Consider the following 20,810-nt stretch of genomic DNA (forward strand, 5'->3'; position numbering starts at 1 on the left):
GTGACCTGGGCCCCGGCTGCATGAAGGTGGGGGTGGCTTCCCAGGGTCCTGAAAGCCGCTGGGACTCAGGGGAGGCACCATCGGATGACAAAAGGAGCTCTGCGCTTTTTGGAAGCGTGACTTCTTTCTCCAGGGACCCCCAGCATTCAACCCTGTAGACCGAGGAGCTGGGAGAGGCGTCTCCGTCCAGGAGGGATCTGGGCCGGGAGGGGCTCGGGGACAGCATCTTCCGGGGTCCTGGACGTTTTCCTGTCAGGGGAGCATCTCGCTAGCCCAGGAGCCTGTGTGAGCCCCTGGGGAAGGCCCGTCTCCCCACACCCCGGCCTCCTGGCCACAGCTGGGCTCCGGCGCGGTGCATCTGCGGAAGCCCGAGTCTCAGTCTCCGCGAAGGCACGAAGGTGCTGGTTTGGAGGCGGGAAGAAAAAGGGCGGGTGGAGGTGCCGCCCGGGCCCAGGGCGGTGGCAGGAGTTATTTTTGAAACGGAGCGTTTCTGAGCCGGGAGCGTTTCTGAGCGAGGCCTGGGCCCTGCCGGGAGCGGAGGGGATGTTTATCATTCCAGAGGGGACGGTAATTGAGGCCTGCGAAGCCGAGCGCTCTCCAGGGTTTTGGGGTTTTCCTTTGAAGGTGGCTCTCTCATTTCTGAGGACGTTTTTGGAGGCCCGCTCATTGGAGTTGAAATGATTTGCCCGGTGGGAAGCGTTTGTCCGAGGGCAAACCGGCTGCGTGGGGGCGAGCGGGGGAGATGGATGCGCACGTGTGTCCCGGTCCTCGTGGAGGGGACCGTGGAGCAAGGCCCTGCGGCCCAAGGTTGAGGCACCTGGTTTTCCTGGCGCAGAGAGGGGTGCGGGCCCAACGGGGTCCCTGGGCCTGTCCTGAGGCCCCTTAGACGCGATCTCCGACTTAAACCCCGGCTGGCCTATTGCCTGCCCCCTCCCTGTACCGGGACAGCCCGTGGGGGGCACTGCCCACACTCCCGGGACACCTGGCCACGCTGCCCTGTCTCTGCCAAGTACTCGGAGTCCTATCAGCTCACCTCGGTGGTCGGGGTGCAGGGGGGTTGGAGCGGCAGGTGCGTGAGCCCCGCCTGGGTTCTGACCCCCAGGTCGCGGTGCAGCCTGTGTCCCGCGGGGTTTTCTCTTTCACAGGATCCGTGGTCCTGCTGGCGTGGCCTCGGTGTCACCCCGAGATAGGCATTGAGCTTTATTTATTTTTCCCATATGGGCGTCTCCTCTCCCTCGATGCTGAGGAGATGAGCCCCCCCCCCCCCGTCGTAAATCAAGGGGCTCGTCACAGTCAAGCCTTTTCCACGAGGCCTGTTCTGGACTCGGCTCCGTGGCCCTGTTCTGTCCTGTGCTGACCCCTCACTGTCGGGACCCCACGGCTTCTAACGGGTCCCCTAACCGGTCCCGGGAGTCCCGCCCCTGGTCCCCGGCTTTGTTCTCGGGGCCGCCTTGGCTCGTTTCCCTGTGAGACGCACGTTTTAAAATCGATACACGTTGCGAAACTGCCCTTCAGAAAGGTCGTCGCAATTTTCCTTGTCGCCGGAGGGGCCGCCGGGCAACGTCACCGCCCAGACTCTGCTGGGCAGAGGTCTCGGGCTTGTTGTTTGCGTTTCCTGGATTATTAGCGAGGCCGACGCCTTTTCCGAGTGAATGGCCGGTTCACGGGGTAATTTTTCATCTGCCGATTCCGCGCTGACGCCCCTGAGCTCTCCTGGGCCCAGCATTAGCTCGCTGCGCGTTGTTGCCATCGGCCACCCACATTTTTTATGTTCACCGGACCAGGAACAAGCTGAGAATTTTTTATGTCGTCAGATGTATCCACTGCTTTCCCTGGAAGAAGGGGCTGTATCCTGTCCTGTTGCTACTGTAGCAAATTCCCACAAACTAGGGGTTTAATTTGTTACTTTACAGCTCGGAGGTGGGACCTCCAGCCTCAGTCTCGCGGTGTCGCTGGTGGATCTGGGCTCCCGGGGTGCTCCTGGGGGACACTGGTCCCCCTCGTCTGTCCTGCCTCCGGGAAGACGAGCCGGGCCGGGGAAGGGGTCCCGGGCTGGGCTCCGCGCTGCGGGGCAGAGGGCCAGCCAGGCGCCAGCCAGCTGACGTCCGTCCAGATCGGTCATTTATTCCCCGATGATGACAGGGTGTCGGTCCTACGACTTTTTATAGCCCACATGGAAGGTTCCTGTCCGCTGAGGAACCGGCTGCGTTTGTGGGCAGGAGGGATCGTTTTCAGATAGGCGAGGCCTCCAGGGTTTCAGGGGACACACCCAAACCCGGGGCCCCCATCCGGAACCGGGTCCCTTGCGCTGGGCCTCAGAGCCTGTGTCTCTCTCTTGCAGTTCTGTCCCCTGAGCTTCAGGCTGCCGAGCAGTCGGGGTGCTCGGAGGTGTGGCCGGGACACCGCCGCCTTGTGGGCCTCCAGGTCCTCGCTGGGGCTGAGCCACGGCCACGGCCACGGCAAGAAGAGGAAGAGAGGAGGGAGGGAGATGAGAGCAGTGTCCAGGCTGGGGGGGGTCACTGCCGGAGGAGAGAGATCAGCATGAGCACAGAAAAGCGGGTGCTGCTTATGGGCGGGGGCGTGGGCTCTGGAGCTCGACACTTGTTTGCTGTGTGGCCCAGGGCCAGTCCTTGAGGTCTCTGGTCTCAGCTCCCTCCTGAGGTGCTGTCGGCAGACAGGCACGAGGCTGCGGAGCTCCCAGGCGGAGGACTCGGGCAGTGCGGGGTCACCTGGCTGCCATCAGAGTGCTGGCCGCCCCCCACCAGGCACGGCCCTCAGCCCGTCCTGGTGACCCCAGAGCATAACCGTGAACCACTGGGTGCCACGTGAGTGGGTGTGACAGCAGAGGACACAGTGTAGGCTTTCGGGAGCAGTTTTGTTGGAGAAAGAGTGGCCTGTCCTGGGGGTAGTGGCCGCCACGGCAGGGGTGTCGTGGACGTGGACGTGGGAGCCGTGGGAGGAACAGCAGGTCTGGTGAGCACTTGGAGCTGAAAAAGAGGATTGTTCTCGGCTTACAGATGTCACCCTGGGTGGCCCGGGAAACCCTCCTTCCTCTCCCGGGCTCGGTCTTGTCCCCGTGGAACTGGGTAGAAATACTTCATTTGCACAGGGTCTGAGCATCTCGGGGACCCCAGGGCCCCAGGGGTCTGTGCAAGAGGCGGGGGCCTCGGCCCATCCCAGCGGGGGCAGCGCCACCTCGATGCCCACGGGGGCCCTCACATGGTGGAGCCCCCTGCGTTTTAGTTGAGAAGGACCATCGTCACCATCACGTGACAGGCCTCAGCCTGGCTTCAGCGCAGCTGCTCGCACTGAAATGTGACTCGCGTTGTTCGAGTCTAAGTTCCTGGGGACCAGGCGCCACTCTGCTGACCTGCTCCAGCCTCTCACCTGTGCCCGGCTGGCGATGACGACACGTCCGCGCCTTGTAAGGTTCGGGGTGATGCCCACAGGCCCCAGGAACGGCAGGAGCTGCCTGTCCCCCTTGATTGGTATCACGGAGAGCCGAGGCCTACTTCATTTCTCTCCTTTTATTTGATTTGAAACAGAACTTGAGTGTTTGCCTCGAAAGACATTTCCATGCCGGCTCCTCTGTTGAAGTAAATTGGGAAATCTCTCTAACAATGTGTAATTTTCTGGAGATGAGACCCCGGGCGCAGCGGTGGGCATGGCAAAGAGAAGGGGATCCTGTCTTCAGGGCGGCCGAGAGTGAATCAAAAGGTACCTGCGGGCCTCCAGGCTCGTCACTCCCCCGCCACGTGCGTTAAATGGTTTGCGCTGGGGCCACCTCCTCACGCTGCCCGGTGAGCTCGGACCCGAGTTCCCACCCCTCCCGGCGTCTGTCTACCTGGTAGATCACCCTTCACGAGCCCAGGAAAGGCCAGGAGGGAAGGGGCAGCTGGAGCAGAGCCGAGGGGAGGGTGCTGTCCCCCCACCCACAGGAGTGGACAAGTTTTGCTGTAGACGTTGAGCTCTGGGTGTCGCCTCTGGGTGGGGAGCTCACTACCTGTCTGGGGCAGGACCACTCCTCTGTTACAGCCGAGGGGACAGGCGGGGGGGGGGGGGTCTCTGGGGCCAGAGGAATGGAGCAGGAGGCTCAGGAAAGTCGAGTCTTTAGGTCACAGCTCCGCCCAGAGGGAGCCCAGCAGAGCGGGCAGACCTGGGAGTCCCGGGCACCGGGCAGAGGTCCCGGCCGTCCTCTCAGCAGGACTCCTGGGCACAGTTCAGCAAATCATTGTCTCTCCCTCAAGGTCAGGACACAGCCTCCCACTCTCCTCCTCTCACTGTTTAGTTTTGCTGCTCACATTGAAATGTAGATCTCGTCTGGCAGAGGCTGAGCCAGCGACGGGGTCTCCCGTGGGTATCCTCTGCGTGGCCGGCGTTGTCGCGGGGAAGCAGACGTATTCCCGCGCCCCCGATGGCCTCGCACGCGTGTGGGGCTCTCTGGACTTTCCCTTGAAGTGACAACAGCCTCGTTCATGAAGGAGTTAAATTGCGTCCTTGATACGGGTTCGTTTTAGATCTGAGAGTCGTGGTTTTACCCTTTTGAAAGGTGTCTTTTAAAATGTGTGAGGAGAGAGTTTCAGGGGGGAGGCTTCCTGTAGGCCCTATTATCTTAAAAAAAATAATTTTTTATTTTTATTTTTTGCATGTGGGTGTTTCAGGCCTAGAGAAATTTGGGCCAAACCAGTTACTTATGGATTTATAAAACAGAGCGGCAAACAGGCGGAGTGCCCGGCCCGCGTGGCTCAGGTTGAGCGTCGACCTACCAGGGCACAGGCCCGGGCTGCAGGCTCCTCGATCCCGAGCGGGGGGCGTGCAGGAGGCTGCGGGTCAGCGACTCTCTCATCGTGGATGTTTCTCTCTCCCCCTCTCCTTCTCTCTCTGAAATCAATAAAAACATATTTTTAAAAAGAGCAGTGGCAAGTGGGGGACAAAGGAGATTAACAGAAATGTGTGCCCAGCACACAGGGGTGAGCATCACCCCCCCGACGCCCCTCCTTAGCCGGTTCTAGAATGCCGATCGTGGGATTCCAAAGCCCTATTTTCTTCTCTATGTGAAATCGCTCACCTTTATTGGAAAATAACATTATTTCTAATGTGGTTTGTAAGCAGGTTGGAGACCACAAATATGATGTGTTATGATGAGCGGCCTCGGAATTGGGCTGTAAAATAGATCAGAATTTTATAACCCTTTAAACCCATCACATTATTTGCATAGAAATAAAAGTCTTCCACTCCCTGGAACAGTCTGACGCCCCCCCCCCGGGGACGGACCCGGGATTGAAATTTCCCGATTACCTGCAGACCCTCCAGCCTGCACGTGCCTCCTGAGGCTTCTGTTTTGTGGTTTGCGCTGCGAAAACCGTATTTTTTTCTCCCATGTGTGGGCACAGATAGACTCCGAGGCAGCGTTTACCTGCTCGGACTGTGAATTCTGTTTCCAGGCAAACGTTCGAGGTTATACTGTGTAATTCAGGAAGGTTCTCCGGCTGCAGATAAAAGATGGCAACATGTGGCATTGGAAACGAGACCCCCACTAGGGTGGCTGGGGACCACTGTCCAGCCCTTGTACCTTGGAGAAGAGCCTGTTGGACAGTCCGGCCCGGCCACCCGGGGGCCGGGGCAGGGAGACAAGGCAGGGTGGGCAGGCGGGGAGCACAGGGCAGGTCTCGTTCAAGCTGTATTTTTATTGATTTTATTATTATTATTATTATTATTATTAATATATCTTTATTGATTTCAGAGAGAGGAAAGGAGAGGGAGAGAGAGAGATAGAAACATCAATGATGAGAGAGTCACTGATCGAGCCCACAACCCGGGCATGTGCCCTGACCGGGAATCGAACCCCGATCGCCTGGATCCTAGGTCGACGCTCAACCGCTGAGCCACGCCGGGCCGGGCGTGTATTTTTATTGATTTTAGAGAGAAAGGAAGAGGGGGCCTCCCGCACGCCCCCTGCTGGGAATCGACCCCTGAAACCTGGGCCTGTGCCCTGACCGGGAATTGAACCACGACCTCTAGGTTCATGGGTCGATGCTCAACCGCTGAGCCACGTCGGCCGGGCTGAAGCTGTATTTTACGGGGAGCTGCTTCTCCCCCCTCTGTGACAGTACGGATAACATTAAAGTGAATTTTGCAGAATATCTTTGAAAAACCCAAAGCCGGTGTCTGGGGAGAAGTAATTTATCACGAAGATTCCCCGAGCGAGAGGCACCTGGGGAGAAAGATATTGCAGAGGCGGCCGGGAGGCGGGGGGAGCGGGGTGGCCGCGGGCGGAGGCAGATCCCAGGGGGCCTGACCGTCCGTGAATAGCGGCCTCGCTGGCCCCCGGCCAGACCTCAGGGAGACACTGTGCTCCCCAGTGAGAAGCAGACACCTGGGGTGGGGTTGGGGACGTGACTGGCGCCACCGCGGCCGGGGAAGAAGGGGGGCCCCATGGTCCCCGGGGTCTGTGGGGAGCTGGTTGAGCTGGGATCGTCCGTGACTGTCACTTGATGACCTTCCACAGATGGCTGAGATTTGAGGTGCCAGGAGGCGGGTGATGATCGTCGCTAATTACGCGTGAATTGTCCGCAGTGATGAGAGCGGCGGTCTGTCCCGCGGTCCCCGTAGCTGGCTTAGTGACAGTCTGTGTTCCTGCGAAAAACTGAGCCGACCCAGGGCTGAGGTGGCCCTTAGGTGCAGCTGGCGGGGCCCGGGGGCCTCTTCCCCGGGTGGCGGGGGAGCAGTTCTGGGGATGCCTGTGCCTCTGAGGTCACCTTGGCGGGGTATTGAGGGGGCCAGGGGGGAGGTGCAGGGAAAGGTCATCGACCCGAGGCCAGGACAGGTGCCTTGACTCTCCCTGAACCACGCAGGAGGCAGGGCTGTGTGGCAACCCCAGGCTCACGGGAGAGCAGGAAATAAATAAAACCGCCCTCGACCTCGAATATTCCCGCCCCTTTCTGCCTCCGATGTGCTCTGCCCCCCACTCCGCCTCCCCTCCGGGTGGGTCCCCATCCCTGAGCTGTCGGAGCTGGAGATGCCCCCGTCGGACGGAGGCCGGGGCCCTGCCTACCTGCCTCAGCACGTTCTCCTGACTCGATGTTACTGGGCAGGGGGGCGATTGGAAAACACTTTCTGTTCAGTTCCGAGGCTGATCTAATCCCAGAGCCCCGTGTAATTGCACAGGTTTTGCTGTCTTTGTTTTTTGCTCGAAGCGTGAAGGCAATTTCCTCTGCGTGTTTCCCTGGCCTGCTGGCAGGTGGACACGCTGAGCGACAGCCATGTGCGTGAGTCGGGCGTCCGCAGGCTCCGCCGGCCTCACCAGCTCCTGGGGTTCACAGAGAAGGGATTTGGGGAACTGCGAGGGCCACAGTTCAAAATTGAATTCCCCCGGAGGGTCCCAGAATCCCATGCTGATGTGAAGACAGGAGACACTGGAGCTCCCAGAATTGTACAAACACACGATCCTGGGGCCTTGGGACCTGAGGACTCGGGGGGGGGGGGGGGGGTCTGGCCTGGTCCCTCAGCTTCAGGACTCAGCTTCAAGGTGAATGTCCCCTCCCCTCACCCTGATGGTGACACCCCCGTTTCCTGGTCCCCGGCCACCGGCTGACTAATGGGACGGCCCTCGTCTCCCTCCCAGGCGCCCACGGGGCTGATGGGCAGTGGTGCCTCCCAGTTTCCCCAGGACAGTGTCCAGTTTCTCCAGGACAGTGATGGAGTGACTCCCCACGTCCCCCCTTCCCCGCAGCACCACACCCCGAATGTTCACAGCCACCCCATCCTGGTCACGCTCCCAGGAACCTTCTGGGCTCCTCCTGCAACCTCACGTCCCAGTTAGGTCCCAACGCCAAACACATGTGGAGGAGTCTGAGTTTCCCATGGAAGGAGCCGGCCGGGGGGGGGGGGGCCTGGGCCCGCAGGGGCAGAGATTCCCGGCTGGGGTGTGACCTCGGCCCGCCCGGTGATCGCCGCCTGCCCTCCACCCTCTGACCACACACAGATGCTGGGCTTGTTGTGGCCAGGACTGATTTTAAAATTCCTCTGTCTAGGGCGTGGGCTCAGCCTCGCCCAAGGTCACGAGGTCATGGGGGAGGCAGAGCGTAGAGGAAGGCAGTCCTGGCAGCCGGGGTGTCTCCCACGGGTGTGAGCCGGGTGCTGGCTCCCCCCAGGCCTGGCTGGTGTTCACATTCCTTTCACGAGCTCCGAGCAACACACAGACACGCACCTGCTTGTTACAGGGACACGTGAAAGCCGTCCGTGCTGCAGGCCGTGGGTCCCCGCTGGGCCTCTATGTGTAGCCTCGATTTTGTGGGCTACTCGTGCCTCAGTTTCCCCACCGGTGACCTTCTGTGGTCTAAGTGGCTGCAGACACAGGGCTCCCCGTGGGTGAGCACCGGGTCACAGCAGGCTCACAGCCGGACAGGGGATGGAGGGGGAAGCGTCTCTCAGCTCCCAGTGGGTCTCAGATCCACGTTGGTCGTCACCTGACAGGAAACGTGAATGCCAGGGAGGGTGGGCAGCGCAGGGCGGGCGTTGCTCTGAATGGGCAGGTCTCACTGACGGACTGACGTTTGGCAGAGACCTAGAGGAAGCGAGGTTGTCTGGGGGGAGGAGAATTCTGAAGGTCGGGCACAGCACGTGCAAAGGCCCTGAGGCTTGAGCCCCGGCCCTCTCACCAGGACCAGTGTGATGGGAAGTCAGCGGCTTTTCCCATCACCAACCCACAGCCCCTCTGCCCCTCGGCCTGGGGGCTCGGCTCCCACGTCCGTGCCGGGAACCTGGCCTCACGAAGCGTCTTGTGCTCTCATTTCAGACGAGCAGGCAACACCGGGAGGCCGCCAACAAGACCAACCAGGTGTTCCTGTACTGCGCCTTCCTGGACTTCAGGTACCGTCTGCGAGGACGGCTCTGGGTGAGGCGGGTGGGAGGGGTGCCGCCTGGGGCCAGGTATCCAGGCCCGTGCTTGTCACTCGCCAGTCCACGTCCTGATCTGGGTCCCCTGTCCCTGGAGGCCACGCGGTTGCTTCCTCAGTGCGTTCGGGGAGTGACTCAGGACACGGGCAGGACCTGGAGGAGGTGCTGGGACAGGTGTCACTCTGCCACACGGGGACTTGTCAGGACACGGCCTCTGAATGCCCAGGGTCACCTTCCGAACACTGGCCAGCTCAGCAGAGGCCCCGCGACCTCAGAGCGAAGATGCTTCGGGTTAAGGCATCCGGGGAAACCGGCCCTTTTATCGCTGTCCACTGCCCTCCCCTTGAAGCACCACACGTTGCCAGGAATCTTGCTGGAGCTAATTAGGGATCCTCTAGAGCAATCACAAACAGGAAAATAACAGTTGCCTGTGTACCTTTATCTTTCCCCCTTGGCGTTTCTGGGTGTAGACCAAGTTTCCGTCTGCATCTCGTTAACTTCCCCCGTGTCTGTCTGTCTGTCTGAGGAACGATTCTCTTTCATTTCTGAAAGATAGGCTCACGGGGCATAGAATTCTGGGTCCCTTTTTTTCTAGACGTGAACCGTAAGAAAGGATTCGAGCCATCTGTCAATGCATTTGGCTTTTAAAAAGTAAAACACCCTAACCCAGCCAGCGATGCTCAGTGGTTGAGTGTCAGCCTATGAACCAGGAGGTGGCTGGTTCAATTCCCGGTCAGGGCACATGCCCAGGTTGGGGGCTCGATCCCCAGTAGGGGGCGTGCAGGAGGCAGCTGATCAATGACTCTCTGTCGTCATGGATGTTTCTCTCTCTCCCTCTCTCTGAAATCAATAAAAACATATTAAAAATAAATAAAAGTAAAACACCATAAAAAAGCCGGTATCTTACTTAGGCACGGGAGTTTTTCTGCTTACACGCAGACACCCCAGGCCACAGGGTTTCCCACACACTCACTGTGATCGGCATCGCGTGGCCTGCCTTCCGTGGCCCATGTCTTTGTTCCCACTGGCTCCCCGGGAAGCGGATCATCAGGGCCATGCAGAGGCAAAGCCACGCAGGGCCCACTCCCCTCCCTAACAGGCATCGTCACGCCTCTGTGGCTCCAGGGGGAGTGTGACTTTCATGGGTGTTCATTCCCAGCCACACTTTGCACAGCAGAAGGTGTGGTTTATGTCCCCGTGGCTGTGTTCACCTAATTCAATGCCCCGTTAATTTCAAGGTCGCCCTCTAATTGAGGTGTGGCCTTCATGCCGTCAATAGGTGGATGGAGGTTGCTATAAATAGGAACACAGCCGGACTCCTGGCTGTGCTCAAGGTCCTGGGGAAATTAGACTGAAGGAGGGGGGCGTGTTTTTATTGATTTTAGAGAGAGAGGAAGGGAGCAGGATATAGAGACATCAGTGGGCTGCCTCCTGCACGCCCCCTACTGGGGATCCAGCCTGCAACCCCGGCATGTGCCCTCACTGGGCATGGAACCAGTGACCTACTGGTGCACAGGATGAAGCTCAACCACTGAGTCACACCAGCTGGGCTACAAGTCTCTTCTATTCTGACGTTATTAGTGGTGCTCTAAATCGGCATCTTCCGAGGCCCTGGCTATGCTCTCTGCCAGACGCCCCCATCTCCCTGGGGACAGCAGACCATTTGGCATGAAAACCCACCTCCATCCAAAGCTGCTGTCCAGAGTTGCAGCCCTCAGGCCCCATGTCCTTCCAGGTCACCCCCAAACGACCCCTCCCACCCCACCCGAGGCTCACCCACCTACAGTCGCACTAGGTCCTCATGAGGACACTGGGCCTCAGGGGTGAAAGTAAAAATGCCACCAGCGTGTATTCCATTCATGGACACCGGCAGAAGCCCTGGGGGACTGTCCTTTCCAGTCACCCCACCTGACGGCCACACTTCTCATCCGTACGTTCACAGCTGACGTCACAGTTACAAGTGAACATAAAGCAAAGAGAAACCAGAGCCCTTTTAAATTCTTCAACTTTAGAAGAGCTCTCCCCTCCCCCCCCCACCAAGGGCCCCACCAAAGATTTGTCTTTGCTGATACCACAAAGTTGCCATTTCTGGAAAGAGCCATCTAAACGTCTATTTTTTATTTTGAAAACAGAGATTCACAGAAGGCAACTGTAATCACTGATCTGTTCACCATAACGATTAACCACAGTTAACATTTGAGTGAATTTGCTTCTAGTCATTTTGTATCTGTTGGTCCTTTAAGAAATGATACAAGTAATACATTGATACATTGTTCTTCAAAAAAGTGAAACATTGTTAAAAAGCAGATCTCTAGCCCTCTCCCTGGAGGTAACCTCTCTGGGCAGTTTTCTCAATATGCACAAAGCCCTGGCCGGTGTGTCTCGGCGGTCAGAGCATCAGCCCATGAACGGAAGGGCCAATGTTGCTGGTCAAGGGCACGTTCCTGGGTGGCAGGTTCGATCACTGGCCCCAGTCAGGGTGCGTGTGGGAGGCAGCCAGTCAATGTTTCTCTCTCTCTCCCCCTCCCTCCCACTCTCTCTCTGAAAAAAAAAAAAAAAAAAAGGAAAAAATATCCTCAGGTAAGGAATAATAATAATAATATACACAGAATTTATGGTTCTGGTCACAGAAAACACAATCTTTTGTTTCATGCATTAGACATGAGACACGGTGTTTTGTGTTCCAGCCCTGCTGGTCCCTTCCTGTCACATTTGTGTGTCCCGCCTTTTATGCAGCCAGTCCCCAGGTGGACACTGGGTTACTCTCAGCCCTCAGGTGTCCCCATCACTAAGTGCCCACGCGTCCCTGTGTGTGGTGCTCGGAGATGCCCTGGAGGGGAGGCTGGGCCGTGGCATTTCATTAATGGACCTCAGTCCAGGTGCTACTCGACTTCCCTCTCCGGGAAGGAGCTCTCGCGTCCCCGTGGCCTCACGGACAGCGCCATATTCTGCTCGCTCTGCCCGAGGCCAGGTGGGTCCTGCCTCCCACTGATCATCTCGCCCGTGTGTCCGCAGCTCCAGAGAAGGCGTCTGGTCAAACGAGGGCTGCGTCCTCGTAGAAGGGAATCTGGGCTACTCCGTCTGCCGCTGCACTCACCTCACCAACTTCGCCATCCTCATGCAGGTGGTCCCGCTGGAGGTAAGGGCCCCAGCCCCAAGGAGGTGCCCTTCCTGCATGTGGCTGACTCAGGGCCAGGGAGGTACATCCTACTAGGCAGCGCCCAGGGGAGCTGTCAGCCTTGGGGACGGATGGGAGGCTGCTGGTCAGGGAGACCCTTGGTCAGGGGCATCTCTGAGGCTCTGCTTCTTTGGCAAAATAAAATCTTGGCTTCAGGTGTCCTCGGACAGCCCCCATGCAGACCCCGGTCCCCCAGGTGTCCTCGGGCAGCCCCCTATAGACCTCAGGCTAAGGATGGAGGAGACCCCTCCCTTCTCTGTGTCAGAATATATCACCAATGGGTGCTCCTGCTGGGTTCATGGTCAGCCCCACCATGTCCTTCAGGCTGTCAAGTCAAGAGTTTTGGAAGGGTGGGCCTCGAATCAGGCTATTGGGGTGCATGTCCCCAGTTCACGCAGCGCCCTTAGTGGCACATCTTGGTTCAGGCAGATGTGGCCCCCAAACCACCCCTGTGGGAGTGTTTTCTTCAAAGGGTGTCATCTGGGGAGCAGCTACTCCCACGTGAGTGAGAGGCTGCCATCCTCACAATCACAGACGAGGGTCACCCCAGGTCACCCAGGGGGCAGAACCTGGCCACGAACACGAAGCTCAGGCCGCCGTGAACAGAGCCTCCTCCAGGTCTCTTAGGCTGAGAGCTGGAACCTGCCTGGTCTCCCCTGTGAGGGAGGCAGATCTGCTGGGCGGGGACAGAGAGAGGGGAGGAAGGGAGGCAGCCCCTCCAATAAGCTTAAAAAACCCCGAGCACAACCACTGATGATTGCCAGTCTGTCACCACTCGGTGCAGGCGACAGATTTAGACCATCTGTGGGTGTCTTCATAGAAGCAAATCCTATCTGCTCATTGCCAGGAAAGGTCGGTTTGAAAATGGTTTAAAATTATCCATGCTAAAAACGAGCCTCCTCATGAGAGTTAAAATGAAGGCAGTTGTCACAGTCGATACCAAGTCGTGGAGTATTCAGAGAATTAATGAAGACAGAAGGGGTGGCTGAGCCCCCTGACCTGGAGCCCGGGTCTCCCTGAGCTCCGCCCCCAGGTGTGGGGACAGGAGGGTAGGTGACCCGGACAAACAATCCAGCCTGCCTGTCATGTACTGATACCCCTGTGAGAGTCTGTGTCACAGAACTGAAGGAGTCGGGAAGCAAGACTGTAGGTAAGAGGAGAAAGTGGAGGAGCCTTAGAGAGAGAGGAAGGGAGAGAGAACATCACTGTGAGCAACATCCGTCGGTTGCCTCCCATACCTGCCCCCACTGGGGATCGAACCCACAACCTGGGTATGTGTCCCGACCAGAAATTGAACCTGCAATCTTTCGGTGTCTGGGATGATGCTCCAACCAAATGAGCCACCCGGCCAGGGCAAAACGCACTTATTAAAGAATGAATTATAATTATGCTAACGGACTTGGAGGGATTTCCAAGGTATTTTTATGTGAAAGGGCAAGTTGGGGGGTTATGGGGGGTGATGGATGGTCCCAGCAAGGGTGGCACCAAAGGAAGGTGGTGGTGGGCAAGGCCCCTGAGTGGGCGGGAGCCCCAGAGGCCACACAGTGTGGCCGCTCTCTCTCCAGGTGGCTGACCCCCTACTCATGGCCAGGCCCATGCAGCCCCCTCGCCCACCCTCGGATGCTCCAGTGGGCTCAGTGGGGGCAGCCTGGGCCCGGCTACTGTCCCAGTAGCAGGAGCCCTTTGCTGGGACAGGTGCACCTGGGGAAGCCGGTCCCCAGGCCCCAGGTGCAGAGCAGGTGGCCACAGGGAAGCAGTTCCATAAGACAGTCACACACTGGGGTCTGGCGGCCAACCTTGGCCAAGGGACATTTCGTGTAATCCACAGAGGTTTACAAAAATTGTCAATATTTCAAAACTCAGATATATTGTCTGTAATTTTGAATTTCTGGTTTTCTTTAAAAAGTAATAATGATAATAATAAAGAGGGCTTCCTCTTCTGACTGAGCATCTACTGCCCCCTGTAGGCGGGACTGTGGGATGAAGGTCGCCGCAGGCCCCACCACTCCCTATCGCCTTCCTCACACTGGAGGTGGCAGTCCACACTGTCGCTGTGCACTGTGGTTCTGCTTTTAGGAAGGCAACAAAGTGCCTCCTGGCCCTTCTGGGGTAGGAACCATGTTCACTAAAGGGGACTTCTGTGAAAACAATGGAAGATATAGACACTTCTTTCTGGACAGACAGTTCCTCTTGTTTATGTGTCTACACACTCCCAGCCAGCCTCCCAGTTCACATTAAATTCCTGTCGGGAGGCACTGGAGCTTGTGGTCTCTGACTCAGAGGAACCGTGTCCTGAAGCAAACCCGGGCTTTTCTGGGCATTTCTAAACGCAGCCGTGGGCTAGGAAAGGAAGGCCACTGCTGGGGCACAGACGCCTCCTGAGGCTGGACCCACCCACCCACCCCCGACCCCTCAAGGCCACTTCCACTCTGACCCCGGGTTACAGGACCCGGCCAAGGGCTGACCCTAAAGGACCAGACTTCTATCTGTGGCAACAACAGGACATTTGGGGGAAAGGCACGACTTAGAGGTCTCCACATACTCACAATGGGACAGTGGCTGCCCAATGTCTAGCTGTGCATCATCCAGGCCAAACCGCCCACTGGGCTCCGGCCTCGCTAACCACAGGGCCAGTCCCCATCCAAGCCCAGGGGGCTGACCCGAGCTCTGCTTCCCACACAGCTCACACATGGACACCAGGTGGCGCTGTCGTCCATCAGCTACATCGGCTGCTCCCTGTCCGTGCTCTGCCTGGCGATCACGCTGGTCACCTTCGCCATGCTCTCGTGAGTCTCTTCTGCGAGCCTCCTGGTCCCCCGGGGACGCTTGGTGGCTTTGCGTGGACATGAATGCCCCCCTGCCCCCTCGATCTCCCCACTGGCATTTGCATGCGTGAGCTGGTGAACACCTGGACCCTGAATGTCACAACTGGGTGCCTGCTCCTCCATCACTTCTAATTTTGAGATCTGGGGTGCAGGGAAGGGACCATGGGGTGCCCGAAACAGAGAGGAGAGACTGGAGGGGCTGTGGAACTGGAGGGCACCGGCTTTAGCTAAGCTGGAAAGTTCTGGAACAGTCCCACAGGTGACTGGCCAGGTGAGAGCCAGAACTGAGGACTCTCCCGCCCCCTGCAATGACCAAACTGGCCGCAACTCGTGGGGACGGAAAAATCAAGTGGGAGATGTGTGTGTCCGGGTGGACAGCGGTGAAGCCGCGCTCCCCGGGGCCCTTGTGTGTTATGCACACCTGGTGGGCCCCCTCCCTCTGAGGCTGCTCATGGGGGTCCTCCGGGAGCCCCCCACCCCCCTCACCTGCGTCACCTGGGTGGTTCTGTGACCCCAGGATCTGGATTGGTTGGTCGGGAGCTTTGAGGCAGTCGGGCGTAGAGGGGACACGTGAGGAGGTTCCGAGCCAGGCAGGGGGACCCCACCCTGTGCCAAGACATCCGGTCTCTGGTCCCCTGGCTCCTCAGCCACTTGCTCAGCACAGCCTGCCCCCCAGCCCACCCCACCCCAGGCGTGGTCGGCTCTGAGGACTCAGCCTGCCAGAGACAGACAGATGTGTCTGGGTGGGGCTGGGCCATGACTAGAACACAAAGGCACAGACACGTTTCCCAGCTGTCGGTGCCAGGAGGTGGCAGTTACAGGGCGAGGACGTGGAGTTCCTTCTCAGGCCACCCAGAGCCCCGGGAAGGGAGCTGACCTCCGAGGAACAGCGGCGCGGAGGCCCAGAGGCTGGAGCGGGCTGGGTGTCTGGGAACCTTAAGGGGCTCAGGCCAGGCAGGGCGCCCTCGAGGGTCCACAGCCAGGGGTGACAGCAGCTGGGCAGCTTCCTGGAGGCCCGTCTGGGCCCCTGCGGGACTGGGGCGCCGCCAGCCCTGGGCCCGGGCCTCACCCCGCGCTCTGTGCCCAGCTCGGTCAGCACCATCCGGAACCAGCGCTACCACATCCACGCCAACCTGTCCTTCGCCGTCCTGGTGGCCCAGGTCCTGCTGCTCATCAGCTTCCACTGCCAGCCGGGCACCGTGAGTTCGGGCCTCTGCCCCCCTCGGTGTCCCCAGGGGCCCCTTCTCCAGCTCAGAATGCAGACGTACCCCCAGAAAGCCAGGCCGTGTCCCCCGGGAAAGGGAGAGGCTTCTGTGGCTAAAGCACGCCTTGCGGTGGACACACTGAAACCCCAGATCTCGGGGTGTGACCAGCCACGGGCCTGCCGTCTCTGAACCCCCTTCCCACGGGCCTCCCTTGGGGGGCCAGAGGGGCCCCCGCAGCTCAGGCTCCTGTCCTCGCGTTTGGAGGGAGGAGGGAAACTTCGCTCCCCGGTGGCTCCGCCCACCCTGGACCAGGCGGGTCACGTGCCCGCCCTGAGCCAATCCTGTTGCATTATGCTGATTGGCCGGGTCTGATTCCCACGCCCTCCTGAGCCAATCACTGCGCCCGGGAGGGAGCACGCTGTGCGGTGATTGGTTACCTGTGAGTCACGTGCCCCGTCCCGCCGGCTCAGGCTAGAAACCCTGAGTCACGGCTCCCAGGGAAAAAAATCGGGCCACGTGACCGGGGGGCGCCCCAGAAATGGATGCTGGGAGTTGGACACAGCGGGACGCCCCCGCGAGGTCTCCCCTGCGCCTCTGCTTCGGTCCCAGATCCCGTGCCAGGTGCTGGCCGTGCTCCTGCACTACTTCTTCCTGAGCGCCTTCGCCTGGATGCTGGTGGAGGGGCTGCACCTCTACAGCATGGTGATCAAGGTCTTCGGCTCCGAGGACAGCAAGCACCGCTACTACTACGCGATCGGATGGGGTAGGCGCGGGGGGGGGGGGGGGGGGCAGCCGGAGGGGGTTTCCTCTCGGCGGTCCTTCTGTGCATCTTGACGAGGCCAGGACAGGAGCAGGACCATGTTGGCCAAACAAAAAGTCTCAGTCATCGGAAAACACTCGCTCCCGGCATTTCTGACTTTTGTTGGTGATCTTTACAAAGGTTGAGTGTATCGGTTTTATTTATTCTGTCGGTTGTTATTTATTTTCTAGTTTGTTCATTTCTGCCATGATCTTCATTATTTCTTCCGCTCGCGTCTGGTTTCGTGGGCTCTTCTTTGTCTCCAGCCCTTTCATGTGAAAGTTTGGGTTGTTGATTTGACTGATGGTACTTTTCATTTCAGTTATTGGGGCGGTGGGAGGGAGGGAGGGAGCTCTGGTCTCTCAGCTGCTCTTACCTGGAATAGAGCTGCTGCAGCTTGGAGCTGGGGGCTTGAGAAATGCTGGCAGCCTGCCCCCCGGGGGAGATAGTGCGACTCTCGAGGGGGCGCTGGGGGGAGAGGGAGCCCCGTGTCCTCGGTCATACCTTCAGGAGTGGTGCTTCCCTCGTGCTGAGCTGGGTGGGGAAGCGGGTTGTAAATGGAAAATTCCAGAAATGAACAATTCGTGCCTTTTAAATTGTACACCGTTCTGAGCAGCGTGACGAACTCTCACACTGTCCCCTCCATCCAGCCCGGGACGCGAATCATCCCTTTGTCTGGTGTCTCCACACTGTGCACGCTCCCCGCCCGTTAGTCACTCAGTAGCCCAGTCAGTTATCAGACCCACTGTCGAGGTGTCACAGTGCCTGTGTTCAGGACACCCTCGTTTTATTGAACAGAGCCACGTTTACGCAGCTTTCGTTCAGTACAATGTTCTAACTGCTCTATTTTATTATTGTTGTTAGTCGCTTACTGTGCTTAATTTAGGTGTGTCTGTACAGGCAAAAACCCACAACAGTATAGACAGAGTGTGGTACGATCGGCAGTTTCAGGCATCCATGGGGGTCTTGGAATGACCCCCATGCGTAAAGGGGGGGCTACCGTGCTCACAGGCCCTGTGTGGAGCCAGGACAAGTGCCTCTTCTTCCCCCAGAGCTGAGCTCTCTGGGGACCGAGCACACTCACTCCCGGCAGGCAGGTGGGCGGTGCAGAGAGCTGCTGAGTTTTCATGTAACCCCCCCCCCCCCCGCACCCTCTTGTAGGAACAGACGCGAAGCAGTTCTCTTGTCTGAGCGGGTTCTGTCGAACGCCTGCTTGAGAGGGTCCGTGGGTGGCTCACCCCCCCACTTAACTGCAGGGGGAGCGAAGGGGGGCCTGCTGTGCTCAGGGCGGCTGATCCAACACTGGCCCTGAGGGTGCACGGCCTTCCCAGCAGCCAGAAGGGGGTTGTTTGCAGAAATGGAATTGGACTCACAACAGATTTGCCTCAGAATTCGTGTGTGCGTGAATGCGGTGGTGCGGCTCTGTGCCTGTGGCTGTGCGTGTGCGTGAAAGCTTGTGCGTGTCTCTGCATGCGTGTGTGCGCATGTGCATGGGCAAGTGCGAGTGTGTGTTATCTCCTTGTTGAGACTGTAGGTTCTTGGAGGACCGGCTGCTCTGTGTCCACACCCGGCACATGATTTTTTCTGTGCATCAGGCATAAAACAAATAAATGAACTAACGGGTGAAAGCCGACAGCCCCAGGCTAACGTGTACCCGCTCCTGCCCCCTGCAGGGTCCCCTCTCCTGATCTGTGTCATCTCCATCTCGTGTGCCATGGACAGTTACGGAACCACTAACAAGTAAGTTGGGCCCTGCCTCCCAGGTGCTGCATCGGCAGGACCCCCGGGAACAGGGCTCCACGAGGGGTCCCCAGGGCCTCTGAGGCAGGGTCTGTATGAGGCTGCCCCCCACCCTGGCCCTGCACTGAGAAAGTCTAGACAGAGAGAGGAACAGCCCTGCTGTGCCCTGGGCACTTTCCCACCGGGACACCAGCAACGGGGCTGTCAGAGGGCGTCAGGGTGAGGAGGTGGCTGGTAGAGGGTTCCGATGGGAACTGTTTCATCCACGTGGTCCTCCCAGACACGTGGTCGTCCGTGGAACCTGAGTGGTCACCACCTCCAGTGATTTTTCCAACAGCAGCCGATGGGCTGTAGTGGAACCAAGCTGAGGAAGGGACTGTGCCGTGGACCAGGCCAGGGGTTCAGGTTCCAGAAATGATTTCCTCTCCGTACAAGAGAAGGGGCTTTAGCTCGGACGTCCTCAGGAAGCTGGCCCTCCTGGCCGAACCGAGGAGCCATGGAGTGAGACCGGGAGAGGGAAGCGGCTGGACACTGTTTGAGAAGAGAAAGGAAGTTAAACTCGTTACAGCTTCAGGACGAGGTGACTTTTCAGCTCAGTGGCTGCACCGGGCGGAGTCTGGCCTTTTGCACTTCTGGGCATCGATGTTCTGGAGAGAAGCGTGGAGAGGAAGCCTGGTGTGAGCACACGTGGAGGCGAAGGGTTAGGCAGCCGTGGCTCCGGCCTCTTGCTTTCAACCGAAGGCCCCGCATCCGAGTTGAGGCTTCTCTGGAAGCCAGGGCCGTTGCTGGGACCCACTGGGATGTTTTCTCCCGACTGGGAGGCACGGCTGGAGGTGCGGCTGACCAATAGCGGATGAGCCGATGGACATGGTCAGTCCTGTGTCACACGGTGACTCACGGACCCTCCACACAAGATGCGGGTCAGGCAACGCTCTGGAAGAGAGCCAGGCCTGGGCCAAGCTCGCCTGATTTATTTTTTTATAATAAAATTAAACCCCATTTTGGCTCTTGCCTGGACTCTGCAGAGGTGAAGTTCCCCCCTAACAAGGGGCCCGAGGAAGCCTTTTTCCCTGAGCCCAGCTGCAGACCTGGACAATTCTTTCCAGGAGCGAGAGGCGTGAGATCATCGTGGGCAGGATGGGACAGGGTTGTGGGGATGAGTGTCCCCTGACTGGCCCGGCCGACCCCATGCTGTCCTGGCAGCTTCCTCTGATGGAGGTGCCCAGCGCCCAGGGCGGGAGCTCGAGGTTGTTGAAGTAACGGGCCTGCTTCTCTCCACAGCTGCTGGCTGTCCCTCCAGAGTGGCGCCATCTGGGCCTTCGTGGCCCCCGCCCTGCTGGTCATTGTGGTAGGTCCCTGCCCTCGGTGGGAGGGGCAGGAGGGGCGGGAGGGGTGGCAGGAGCTGGAGGAGCTCAGCAGAGAGGCGCCTGGTCCCTGAGATGGTCCTGTTTGGTGAGCAGGGCTCCTGTCCCCTCGTAGGAGCACGGCCCAGGCTCTCACTTCCCCAGACGATACGCAGGGAGATGGGGCCCCTGTTCAGGTTTCCAGCGGAAGCCGCAGCCCCGGCCACAGCCCCGGCCACAGGGCTCCCTCTGCCCTCAGCTCCTCCTGTCTCCCGGAGCCCTGTCCAAGGCACCTGCAGCCCTGTCTGTCTGTCCAGTTGCTGGCCCTGGGTGGTGCCTGGGTGTTTTCTGTCTTTGTCACCGATGGTCACAATCTCATCCCCTCGTCACCTCTTCGAGTGGAGGGGCTCCGGGCGGGGACAGGGACGGGGCGGTGGCCTGAGCACCGTCCTTCGTGTCAGTGCAGAGCTGAGCAGTGTCCTTCAGGTGATCCCGCTCGGCTGTGGGGACGTGTTATGGAGCTTTCTGATCCAGGGCTGTCCCCGTCCCCAGGGCTGCACGAGGCTCATCTGCAGCCACTTTGTCACGGGCCTTTTCAGGATTCCGGGGGCTTCTGTCGGAAATCCTGGGCCCCCCCCCTCTGCTCTCGGGGGTCCGGGCGAGTCCTCACTTCTCCAACCAGAATGGAGGAGATTTCTGCCCTGACATCCGTCTCCTTCAATACTTCAACGCTTGGCCATCAGGAGGGAGATTTCTAGGGAAAATAGTGACAAGGTTAGAGGGGGAACGTCTGTAAGTCCCGCGTCACTGGTTCTCCCCCTG

General features: G+C 59.0%; 1 protein-coding gene across 2 annotated transcripts in view; it reads left to right on the forward strand.

Annotated features, from left to right (window-relative positions):
• ADGRD1 (adhesion G protein-coupled receptor D1) overlaps window positions 1–20,810 on the forward strand; it is a 49,813-nt gene that overhangs the window by 21,962 nt on the left and 7,041 nt on the right. For both annotated transcript variants that reach the window (XM_081123242.1, XM_081123241.1), the window contains 7 exons: window positions 8,798–8,871; window positions 11,914–12,037; window positions 14,759–14,862; window positions 15,989–16,100; window positions 16,716–16,869; window positions 18,579–18,645; window positions 19,927–19,993. In XM_081123242.1, the coding sequence (XP_080979368.1) occupies window positions 8,798–8,871; window positions 11,914–12,037; window positions 14,759–14,862; window positions 15,989–16,100; window positions 16,716–16,869; window positions 18,579–18,645; window positions 19,927–19,993 (702 nt within the window). The remainder of the gene's footprint in view (window positions 1–8,797; window positions 8,872–11,913; window positions 12,038–14,758; window positions 14,863–15,988; window positions 16,101–16,715; window positions 16,870–18,578; window positions 18,646–19,926; window positions 19,994–20,810) is intronic.

Source organism: Miniopterus schreibersii (genome assembly GCF_964146895.1).
Source record: "Miniopterus schreibersii genome assembly, chromosome: 20".
NCBI classification, from domain to species: Eukaryota; Metazoa; Chordata; class Mammalia; order Chiroptera; family Miniopteridae; genus Miniopterus; species Miniopterus schreibersii.